The sequence below is a fragment of the Zootoca vivipara genome, chromosome 2 (assembly GCF_965207765.1).
Source record: "Zootoca vivipara chromosome 2, rZooViv2.hap1.1, whole genome shotgun sequence".
Taxonomy (NCBI): domain Eukaryota; kingdom Metazoa; phylum Chordata; class Lepidosauria; order Squamata; family Lacertidae; genus Zootoca; species Zootoca vivipara.
The window spans coordinates 27,875,493-27,888,132 of record NC_142584.1 but is presented as its reverse complement, the minus strand read 5'-3'; the positions used below and the strand labels follow the sequence as shown (position 1 = coordinate 27,888,132).

At 44.6% G+C, this 12,640-nt stretch overlaps 1 protein-coding gene across 1 annotated transcript in view; it reads right to left on the bottom strand.

The window, feature by feature from the left end:
- The window catches only part of TIMP2 (TIMP metallopeptidase inhibitor 2), a 29,623-nt gene that overhangs the window by 2,737 nt on the left and 14,246 nt on the right, over positions 1 to 12,640 (bottom strand). Inside the window, exons 2-4 of the mRNA XM_035104202.3 lie at positions 2,503 to 2,603; positions 1,036 to 1,144; positions 134 to 258 (exon numbers count right to left, since the gene is read on the bottom strand). Coding sequence (XP_034960093.1) covers positions 134 to 258; positions 1,036 to 1,144; positions 2,503 to 2,603 — 335 coding nt within the window. The remainder of the gene's footprint in view (positions 1 to 133; positions 259 to 1,035; positions 1,145 to 2,502; positions 2,604 to 12,640) is intronic.

The following is a 12,640-nucleotide window of genomic DNA, read 5'->3' as shown; positions in this document are numbered from 1 at the left end:
ATAAAAGACACAATTGGCTTGTGTGATTTGCCATCACTGCAGCTAAAGCAAAACGCTTCTCCTGAGTAGGCTCATGCATACAGATTAGTAGGAAGACAACAAGCTGAAATGGTCTCATTATTTGGTTTATTACCTTGCACTCGCAGCCCATTTGGTACCGCTGGTTTAGACTCTTCTTCTGGGTAGCACTGAGGGAGTCCCAAGGAATGATGAAGTCACACAGTGTGATGTGCATCTTGCCGTTGCCTTCAGATTTTCCTGGAAGAGCAAAGTGGTTTTAGTTGGGGCATGGTTGTCCTATGGTTACACACACACACCCCTCATCAAGCACACCACCCTATCAAGTGTCTTATCTTGAACAAACACAAACAAGTGTGCATGGGGTGCAGGGAAGGAGTGTGTGTGTGTGTATCTCATTCAAACAAAGCACGTTCCTATCATAACAGGAGAACTGACATGCTGAGTTAGACCAATGGGTCTGCTTTGCTCATGTCCAGACAAGAACAGATACCCTTTCAAGGGAACACCAGGAGCTGGTGCTGTGCAAAGCTCTACACACAAAGATCATTTAAAGGGAAAGCCGTCTCAGCTGCACAATACTGACTATAGGGCAGTTTGCAATATGCCACAAACCCTTCTTGCACAATGGAGGGCAGATTGCATTCTGTAGTTAGGAGTGCATTTAATCCTCATGACTAGTAGCAAGAACAGGACACAGTCTGATTACATCCCAAGGAAGCTGATTACATATTTGTCCCCTTCCTCCAAAGAGCTGTGTTTTAGCTTTACAACCAAATCCCCTGTGAAGTAGTGTAGGCTGAGCAACAGTGACTTGCTCAAGTCCTTACCCATTGAACTTCCTAACTAGAGCAAGGATTTGAACATCCAACCTAACACCATGATATCCCATTCAATCCCTATTTAACTTTCCTCCAGCTCCAAATGGCATGTATAAAGTGTTTTTAAAAAGCATTACAGCCCTCCTTTTCCTTGCCTTTTTGGGGACAATAATTCTCAGCAAGAGATATTCCTTACCTGCAATGAGATACTCTTTCTTGCCAGTAACATCCAGCGTCACTCCACAGACAGCCGAAGAAGGAGCCGTGTAGATGAATTCAATGTCCTGGTCGGGCCCTTTAAACATCTGGAAGGGGAAGAAGCTGGGTGAAGCCATGGGCAGAATACAGCAAGGCCAGCTTTGGTGTAAACGAGCATACAAGGCACTCTCAAGCAGGAGAAGCTACACATGGACCTATTGAATTATTTATTTTGACAAACTCAATCCACCCTTCAGTAACAAGACTCTCAGGGAGATGTACAAGTTCAAAAACAAGTGCACTCATGGCTTCAGACCACCTATTGTTCATGGCATAGAATCCCACGTTGGTATAGGTATATTCTTTTCTAGGGAGTGGGAGGGAGGGTGGAAGGGATTCTGCTGTTTGTTATTATTATTCATATACTGTATGCAAGATCAGTAAAAGTGCGGTGACATTCATAAAAGAAAGAGAAACTACAAAATGTTTCCTTCGCTCCACCACTCCTCTCCCTCCAGCAAAATGCTTGCCCTGAAAGAACAGAAGAATGTACAGCTGTACTAGAGGAACTCAGAAGCTGGCTTTCCTCAAAGGTAAGCAGGAGGCACTGACCCAATTCACGAGGAAGACCATGGCCCAGGATGCCCAAGTATCCCAGCATTCTCTAGGGCTGAAAGTGGTGACGTGCATTTGCTCTGGAGACTCTTTGAGCCATTTCCCCTTCTACTCAGCCCCGAACAGGCCTATTTCCAATGGCATTGCCTCTGCTTTTCCCACAGAAGTATATGCAGAAATATAGGAAGTGCTGCTGTTTTTCCTCTACAAGCAACCTGTCATGGTTCTTGCCCTCTCAACCACTTGGTATCTCCCTCTGATGTACCTTGTCCCTCACCATTCACTTTAATATGACTTCTAAGCCACCCCTCACTAGGGACAGGAAGGAGGTTTAGATCCCATGCCTATGGTGTCCTTAAGCATAAGGCTGCCTGCACACCATACATTTAAAGCACATTCCCCCCCACTCCACCCAACAAATCCTGGGAACTGTAGTCTTCTCCTTGAAAAAACTATAATTCCCAGCACTCATAACAAACTATGGGGTGTTTTTAACCCATAAAATAGCCTGAACTAGAGGAGTTCCCCCCTTTCTTCAGTCAGTTCTGTTGGGCCAGAGTGAGGCACTTGAGAACCCGGGGTTGGAAAGACACCATCATAAAAATGTCTTAAGATATTGAGAACTACTTTGGAGGATTGTGGTAACTATAAGCTTCCAAAGCCTTTTCTGGCACCATTTCATCTTTTAGCAAAACAGCTGCATTATCCTAGCTAGAACAGCAGCAAGTCAATGGGTTTGGAAGTTACTTGCGTGTGTGTGTGTGTGTGTGTGTGTGTGTGTGTGTGTGTAGACATTATTTCTTTTAAGTTATGGTCCATATAATTAGGATTCCGATATACTGTTCATTACCTTTATCTGCTTGATTTCATACTGGATGCGTTTGATGGGGTTTCCATAGATGTCATTACCGGAGTCCACCTCTTTTTCAGAGACAGCCTTTGCTCTGATCACTGAAACATAAAGACACGGAGGAAATTGGTAGACAAATGCCACACCAGTACTGGGTCCAGTCGTTCCAAGGCTTACTAGAATCCTAGCAACAGAGAATCTCACTCACCACCCTTTGCCACACTCAGCAGCAGCAGCAGCAGGTAAAGCCTGAAGATGTTAATCCCTGGAGACATCTCTGCTGCAAACAATATACTGCCATCCCCTGATTATTCTCTGCGGTTCTTTGATTATAGGAAGAGGCTGAAAATGCCTCCTTGCTGTATTTATTTCAGAACAAAAGGTCACAGATCTGCAATAGTCTCCAAGACAGGGTTGACTGAAATTGCAACTGAAACATGTTCCTGTAGGGATATTGGTTGTTATCAAGTGTGGAGACTAATAGCCTTCTCTTGTTGAATGTATTTGCCATTAAAATTCGGAACCTCACCTAGGTGGAAGTAATCCAAAGTGAAAGCCCAATTTCACACACAGAAACTTCACCCAAATCAAAAATATTTCACGTTTGGCCTCTACTTCATCTTCAGGTAGTTTAATCTTCAAAATAGGCTGCTGGAGGGAAATAATTGGGATTTTTAAAAAATGTATCCCTTCGTATCCTTGAGCTTTTTTTTTTAGGAAGACCCCAAAATTATTGAGGGTTGGTGTTTTTTAAAGAAACCACTGAAATTGTTGAGCTTTTAAAAAGAAAACCCAAAAGTTGTTGAGCAAATCTCAAAGTTGTGGATTTACAAAAATGCCAAATGAAATAAAAGCCCTAACCACACTGTCACCCACCTTGGCAGCGAAGCCAGGAGTCAGAATCTTCCCTGCCTTGCCTTCCTGTCCCCCTGTCACTGAAGTCCACTCAGCTTGAAACCCACACATGCAGAGCTATGTACACACCATACATTTAAAGCACAATGGAAGCACATTATTTCCCCCAAAGAACCTTGGGAGCTGTGGATTTTTAAGGGTTACTGGGAATTGCAGCTCTTTGAAGAGTAAACTACCATTCCCAGAAATCTTTAGGGGGAAGCCATGAGCCTTAAATATATAGTGTATACACAGCCTTATTGAGAGAGATAATGGGAGGATGAAATTCTTAGCACTGAAACAGTGTCCAACCCCACCCTGTTGAACTTCAAGCACTTGGCCCAAGATCTTTCAATTTCAACAAGCATTTTAAGAAAAAGCCTTTAAAGTGAAAGTTAATAAGCTTATTTTTATTTGCAAAAGGCACAGCAGAGGCATGTGGTATAGGGCAAAGGCAATCTGTGTGCAAGATGCTGAGTGATTTATTGGCCGAAGAGAGGCAGGGATAGAACCTTGTGTCTTGGATAAAAAGCTTGTCACGAAAGCAATTTTGCAAATAGCCTGCAAAAGCAATATGGTAATCAATTTGTTACCATAGATAAATGAACTGGTTTGAATGAATCCTAACCTAAATGTTGCATCAACCAAAACTGTTCAGATATGTCCAGGGAGGTCCACAAAGAGAAATGGTATTAGAGGTACATGATCAACATGGCTTTGGCATGTAGAAAGATTCGTTGATGTCTGGGTAACATATTACGCTGGACAGTTGTTCATTCACAGAGAGCAGACTGTTTGTGGTAACTGTTTTTTGGCAACATTGTGCACTATGGTGCCAGGCACAATGCCCGAAAAAAGTTCAAAATTAGAGAAATACTAAGGGAGGAATTCAAGATTGTGCTAAGGCCAACATTCTGTCAGTGCAAATATTTCAGCTAGTGTACCTCAATGAGAGAGCTCTGGGTCACATTACCTCTCTCCCATCCAACACTATTTGTTCATTAAAGACACTGGTACAAAACTTTACGCTCCAAGCAAGCAAGCACTATAAACTTAAACTTTAATACATCACCAGGGAAAACAAAAATGATGATTAAAGGTCAAACCAAATCCTTGCCTGAAGGCATGATCGCCCACACTTTCGCCTCCAACAGAACCACCACACACTGAAGAGCACACTCCCCACAATGGTCTAGTGGTGTTTGCTTTTAATTTATTTTTGCTTTTCACTTGTTTTTAACTTCTTATGATTTTATTGTTTGGTTTCGTTTTTATATTGCTGCAAACCACTGTGATATATTTTTGATGATACAGCGCCACAGAAATATTTTTTAAATAAATAAATAAATAAGACAACTGCGCCACCAGCAGATAGCAGGAACTAATTGGGTATACCACACCTAAGTGCGCACAGAGCACTTTGTGCCCTTAGAAAACATAAGCAAACCAACCCACAGGTGGCAGCAGTCGTCCCAATACAATGTACTGTATATGACATATGCTGTATATCTATTAGTACAGTAACCGGGTTGCTTGGTAAATAAATTTTTTTGCCTTGTTTCTGTGCCGCAGAGGAAACTGGAAGCAAGCAGGCAAAGCAGCCTATAGGTCCTTTAATGCCTTGGATGTTCTCGTGCTTAAGTTGTTGTATGACTTGGTCTGGACCAGGCATCCCCAAACTTCGGCCCTCCAGATGTTTTGGACTACAATTCCCATCATCCCTGACCACTGGTCCTCTTAGCTAGGGATCATGGGAGTTGTAGGCCTAGGTCTAGACTGTGCAACCCAGCCCTCCCACTTTCATTATTCTCTCTGCAATTATGAGGGCTAGAAATTTACTTTTAAAACAACAACAACAACAACAACAACAACAACAACAACAACAACAACAACAACAGCTTAGACATTAGGAACATAGGAAGCTGCTTTATATTGAACCAGGTCATTGTCAATCTACCACAGTACTGTCTACTCTACACTAACTGGTAGCAGCTCTCCGAGGTTTCAGACCGGGGTCCCTCCCTCCCCTACCTGCCTGGGATTGAACCTGGGGCCTTCTGCATGCACTGAAGTTGCTCTACCACTGAGCCACGGCCCTACCCCTGACTGAAAATTGAACCATGAATGATTGTAGCTCTCAGGGGGAGGGAAACCCTGTTTCCAGCAGTCCTGAGTGGCACCAGCAGGTCCTCAGAACCAGGGCTATGCGATATCGGCTTTTCAACATTGTGATATATCACCAGCCCAACATTGCAATACATCACGATGTTGAAAAATGTAGGGCGGAACAAGCTGCATTGGCCCCGGACCCTAGAGGCAGTGGGGTGCAACCATCTCTGCTCTGGACATCGCCAGCGCCCAGCTCAGGGAGGAAGGAGGCAGTGGAGACGGTAATATTGCCCCACCGGCAATATACCACCAGGTGAAGGCGCCATCAAACTCTGGCCATCAAGCTGTTCCTGGGCCATGTATCAAATTGATACACCGCCCAGGCCTACTCAGAACATCTTAGAGCAACACATTCCATCAGTAAACTCTGGAATGCCATACACATGTTGCCAATCAGCGTAATTGAGTATGAATTCCAGAGGGGCAGCCATGTTAGTCTGTAGCGGGCAGCAGAAAAAAGGAGGCACATTTATTGCCGCACAAAGCTTCCAGGAGCCACATCGTGCTTTATCAGAGGCATGCATTTGTTAGTCTTTGTCTTGCCACAGGACTCCTCATTGTTTTTACTGGACACAGCTTCTCTGTGTTGAGAGAGACCGTATCATTCTTTCCTCATATGCAAACCTGACTCAACATCCTGCTGGCTGGCAGATTCCTCATATAAAGCTGCCTTATGGAGAGTCAGGCTGGTGGTTGTTGTTAATTATTTATAAGTTTCAAAAGTTTACAAACTTAATAGACAATGCATACTTTCAAATTAATAGTCATTTATCATTTGACCTACCCTCTACCCCTCCATGGTTTCCCCATGTTTTCTAATATTGCTGCACATTATAAATACTCTGTACCCTATCCTTTTCTCTTGCTTCCAGATACATGTTTTATTGCTGTTCTTCAATCAAATCCTACTTGCGTTTTTACATGTTTACAACATTTAGATATTCTACAAAAGGTTTCCAATCCTCAAGTCAGGCTGTTGGGCCATCCATGCTAAATACCGTCTACTCTCACTGGTAGAGACACTCTGCAAGGTCTGAAACAGGGTCGTTTCCAGCAGTACTGCCCAAGATAATTTAACTGGAGGTTGCAGGGAGTGGAACTTGGGACCCTGTGTGTAAAAACCATGTGCTCGACCACTGAGTCCTCACCCACCCCCTGCTGAGCTGGAGACACGCCAGCCTAAGCCCCTCGCCCTGGCTCATCCAGGGCTTATCCAGCAGAACTTCAGCCAGCAGAATTCACACTGGTGTAAGTTGCCCCCCCCCCAAAGGTGCTCTGTAGGTCGGGAGCGGCAAGTAGAGACTTCCACCTGTTCAAAGCCATGTCTAGCTAGGTCATGTGACCCAGGGCCCACTCCCCATGTATAGACCTCACTTTCTGCTGGATAGAGCGCCGCTTCATCTGTGATCTGCTTTCCCAAAGAAAAGCTTCACAGGAAAGATGGCCCAACACAAGTAGCAGAGGCTTGCAAGTGCTGAAATGTGTCAAATCCCCTTGAGCTAGTTATCTTGCCTACAGTAATCCAGCCCAGAGATGGATAGCTCATGTTTGGGTCTGATGTTCCCACTCTTTCACAACTCCAGAGAGAAAACAAGATGGACACAATGGCGGGGAGAGAGGGAGGCATTAGCTTTAAGAAGCTGTTGTCTGCTCTGGCCATTGCAGCCAGCTGCTTCTGAATCCGACATTGTTCAGAATGGTGTCGTGTAAAATATAAAAGGGTTAGGGACATTTTGGGATGACATGCCGGGCAAGGTGTGGCTTGCTCAGTCACTGTAAGTAACTGGATAATCTCAGTTTAGGTTATCAGCAGGGGCATAGCATGCAAAACACAAACCAGTGGAGTCTTTTTCTTGCTCACAGCTTCTGAAAACAATTTTAAAGTGCAACCTCACCAAAAAACTGTGAACACTTTAAAAACAACAACACACGCACCCAATCTGAATAAAATTTAGTAAGGCCTTTGAAGTCTAGCTGCAATTGCTTTGTGGTTCAGATGCAGCTTGTGGGCAGTCCATTGGCCACCCCTGGAATCAACTACCCACAGGGTCCTTTTCAACTCTACTGATGCTTGAAACAACCAGCTACATTCAGAGAACAGAAAAATGAAGGAAGGCACGTTAAAGGTAGTCACGAGCAAGATGGATGGTACTTGTTTGCCTTTGCCTCTAAACTACTAGGAAGATGGCACTGGACATGTGTTAACTCTTAAATGGTGGGATGCAGGCAGTTGTGCAGTTATATAATTTCTAAATAGCAAGCCAACAACAAACCATGGCAGAAGGCTGGTTAGCTATTGTTACTTGTCAGGGAGCAACAAACCACGATTCCTTGTTTGGATGTAATGGGAAGCCAACATTTCTTGGTTTGTTTGTGCCACTCGAGCCAGGAAGAGTCGCTTGTTCACAATAAACCACAATAAGCTGGAAAGCCTGGGTTCTTAAGACATGCAAACGTGGCAGGCTCTCAGTGTGAAATGCTGGGCCGAAGCAAGTCAGCTCCAGGTCTATGATTTTCACTGTTTCCTTCAGCATTAATCCTAGTTAGGAGTTTCAAGCATTTCAGGAAAGTGGAGGACACATCTCTGTCCGCAGGGCCCTCTCCCATCATTGCACATATGGTGCATCCATCATCAGGCTCAGTTTCAGAGCCCGCTTGGAGTTCCGTTTGCTGCAAACTGGCTGTGGCCTGGCTTGGATGCTTTTGGCCTGGCCCAGACGATTGTGTGACAGCAGCTGAGAGTCTTTAGGCCTGGCTAATAGTTACGGCTCCAGGCTTTTCCACTCACGTGCTGCTGAATCACTGGCAAAAAATGCAACCTCGTAGAAGGAAGATTTTTGTTCTGAACAGTGTGGCTTTGTAGAAGGGAACTGCTGCTTTGCACTTTCTAAGCCAAGCACCCGGCAGTTCGGCCAAGCCAGAGATCAGGGAAAAGGAATGAAGAGTGTGTGTTTGTATGTATTTATGTTCATGAATCCCAAAGAGAAGATCAAGGAAAAGGAATCCTATGTGCTGTCTTCCCCTTGCAGCCCTACAAGCAAATGGAGATTTGTGCTTTAAAGAGCTGGGAGGTTTAACAACTTAGCACTGAACTCCTCTCTTGCAAGAGAAATGTGTGCCTTTGACAACATAGGTCATGGGTGCAGGCTGTTTAAGAAGCTATTTGTAGAAGTTTCAAATATGTCTGTTTCAGCAAGTACAGATTGTGGTTCTAGTAGCGGAATTCTCCATTTTTCATCTTATTTAACTTAAGAATTTATAAGACGCCCTTCTGTATAAATATTTCCTGAGTAGTTCACAAAAACAATTAAAAACAAACAAACACAGTATTTAAAGAGAGAGAGAGATGAAACAACAACAAAAATCAAACCAGCAGCATAAAGCAATAACAAAAGTCAAAAAGCTAGGAAAACAAAGAGGTCTTTGTCTGGTACCAAAAAAGTAATCAAAAGTAGGTACCAAAAGTCATTTGATAAAGGCATCACTTCAGACCCCAAGGGCACCTGATGGACAGCCTCAGCAATGCCCACAGTTCAAGGGAATATGACCAAGTTCAAGGGAATATGACCAAAGTTCCCTGCCATGGAGGGCTTAAGGCAGGGCGGTCCAACATGCAGGCCAGGGCCTTTTTGGTGGCCCTCGACAACATTTTCCATTTTCCACCCCACCTCCTGCACCGCCCTCTTGTTGCCTTTCCAAAACTGGGCTTTGGGAAGAAGGCTTGAGGGCTCTGACAGGGTGCTCCAGCCTCCTTTCCAAGGCCTAAGGAGCACTTTCCCAGCTTTGGGAAGCAGGTGGGAAGGCTCTAGCATCAATTTTTGGCTTCACTCCCCCTCCAAAGGAAAGCGAAGGGCAGTGTGTGGCCCATGGGTTCTGTGTCAAAGTACTTTTGTGGCCCGCTTGGTATGAAAAGTTACACTGCCCTGACTTAAGGTAAGCCTCAGCACGTTGAATTGTGCTTGGAAACAGATTAGTTCAAATGTTAAAGCACCAGGAAGATGGGGAAGGGCTGTAGCTCAGGGGTAGAGCATCTGCTTTGCATCCAAAAGATCCCAACTTCAATCCCCTACATCCCCAGGTATGGCTGGGAGAGACCCCTCTCTGAAATCCTGCAGAGCCGCTCCTAGTCAGTGCAGGTAACTCTGAGCTAGGCGTACCAATAATCTTTCTCCGTATAATGCAGCATCTTATGAAATGTGCCATAAAAACGCAATAAGAACATGCTGAATCAGGTGAATGGCCCATCTAGTCCAGCATCCTGTTCTCCTACTGGCCAACCATATGCCCATGAGAAGCGTGCAAGCAGGACATGAGCGCAACAGCACTCTGCTCACCTGTGACCCCCAGCAACTGGCATTCAGAGCCATACTGCCTCTGACAATGGAGAAAGAACTCAGCCATCAGGGCTAGAAGCTATTGATAAGCCTAGTCCTCCACGAATATGTCTAATCCACCTTTAAAGCCATCCAAGTTGGTGGCCATCACTGCCTCCCACTGCTGCCTGTGTCCCCAACAGACAGTCCCATTTAGCACCATAGCAACTACATTTTACATTAACTGGTGCTTCCAAATAACCTTCAAAAGCAGGCCTACGTACAATGCATTAGAGTAATCTATTATCTCCCTCCTGACTTTCAGTCAAACACATGACTTTTGGGCTAACCTATCAAGCCTCTCCTCAAACCAGAGGCAAGAGTAAAGAGATGTGCTTGTTCTATTATCCAGCTCAGGAAGATGCAATGGTAGCACTGAAGGCTGGAAGTGATCCAAGAGGGCAGGGGAATGGCATACATCTTGCACATAGACAGAGAAGCAGCCCAAGTATCCCAGAGCCACCAAAGCTTCTAGATCAGGAGCCGTTCCAGACAAGCAACCTGCTTTTATCTAAAGCTGACGCTCTTTCTCCCAGTTCCTTGATGGGTGTGGGAAGAAATCAATGCTGTTCAAGTGCTACCTTCAAAATCTTCTCCAGCCACTCAGAGCCATCTCTCCCACATTTGCTAAATGGAAAAAGCCTCCCCGACCCCATATTAATAGTAGCCCTTCCAAATGCTGATTTTTGCACAGAGCAAGCTAGTCTGCTCAGGATGAGAAGACAGAGGAATCTCTAGAAATAAGGAACAGTAAGGATAGATGGCAAGCAACCTAATGATCCCAGGTAGACCCTGCTGCTCCCCAAACCAGCACAAGCAAGCTTCCATTTGCTCAACATCTCATGCTCCACACATGCTGCTGTGACGCCTTTATTCTCTGGGAAACCCTAGTAATGCCACCTAGCCCCATTAAGAGAGCAAGGGGAATATGCAAGATATTCCACCTCTGTGGAGACTGGCATGTGCCAAAAGCTGGCCGCCTCATTTCAGATGCTCAGTTACACTGCTCCAGTTATGAATTAAAGAAGATGTTATTAAGATAGTGGGCAAAAAGAAGGTATGGAGCAAGTGACAAAGTAAAGCAAAATTTAAAAGCTTCTACTGGTATCCTAGACTGGACTGTCAAGCAAGGTTATCTTTCGGCATGCTAACTAGAAGATAAATTGTTTCATTGCGGACTGCAAAACCTTGCCTAAAATGGGGTGCAAAACCCCCTCCCCTGAAAGCCTTCTGGTTTTATCCATTCCAAGTCAAAGCCACATGCATACTGGGTAGTTCCACTGGGTCTTTGTTCTCTCTCAGTAAATGTCAGCAACTGAGCTAGTTGCATCACTGTAACCCAGACTTCCCTTTGGTTTAAATTCTTTAAGGACAACGAACCCACAGCAGTCCCTAGCCTGGCCTTTGAGCATACAAGTCTTTGCTGGCGTCATCAGAATGGATGCTTTTCTTGGGTCAACAATCAAGTAGGAATTAAGTTAAACTAAACCACAGGGAATTTGGTTTGTTCCTTGTTGGCAGCTATGGTTTTGATAGTGCAATATAGGAAGCCTGATTCATCCTCAGGGTCTACTGTAAGTGACAGGTCTTCAAAAGGGAAAAGAAGGCAATATTAACAGCTCCAGAGCAATGCAACAAAGCAGGGGCCTGTTTCAGCCAGGACAGGATACATTTCCTCAAGGGCAACTTTCCAGATGGTGGGTGGGGCCAGATACAAAAGTGGGAGGAGCAACATATTGACTCTAAACTTTGTACAGTAGACTTCATTTCTGCCATGCAAAAAAAGAGAGATTTTTACATGTAAGCAAGAGGCATTATAGTACCTCAAGAACCAATTCCAGACAGGCAAAGTTACTTGAGGAGGGTGCAGAGAAGGGCCAGATTTGAGATGGGAAAAGTCTCAAAGGCTTGAAAGGCTGAGGCTCCCTGCCCATGGTTTTGATGAAGTGTAGAAGTTGGAGTAATGTACACCAAATCAACCTTTACTCCACTTATTTGCTGCTGTACTGCATTTTTAGAACAGCTTCCAGAAGTTTATCTCTCTGTGAAACAGAGATATGTTTGAGATGGCAATTCACAGGAGCACAGAAAGTACAGACAGCCAGAGAGGTTATGGGATCCAGTTTCCTGAGAATTTCAGTTTCTACTTTGTTTTTAAGTCAGCACGTACAAGTTCCTAGGCCTTATGACTGTGAAGGTACATTTGAAAGTGTGAGTAATCCCTGCTGAAATTTTAGAGCCTGAAGAACAAACAAGTTTTCCAGTAGTTGAAGGTGGGGCTTCCAAACCTTTGCTCCCAGATCTGGCCCATTTTGCTGCCTGGGCCAAAGAACAAGATAATGTACCCACTTCCATGTTCAGAAAGTGACTGGACTGAGCAGTGGTTCAAACGTCAGTGCTGCTGGCAACAGGATAGCAGTGTCCCCAGCACACCTGAGGGCTGGCTGGCGAGTTTATGGCAAGACAGGGACAGTCAAAGACAGGGTTGCCATGTGTCCAGGAAAACAAAACCAGAAATAAATTAGGCAAAATAGATAAATTATGCAAAATTATTAGCACAATTTATATGGGTTGGATAATTCAGAATTTCTTGGCGCAGAAGAATGATCACTTGACCCAGCATCAAGTGAAAAACTCCTCAGTTCTCTGCACCATGCAGATAATGCTAAGCCAAAGTATGGCTTAGCATGAATGGGCAAATG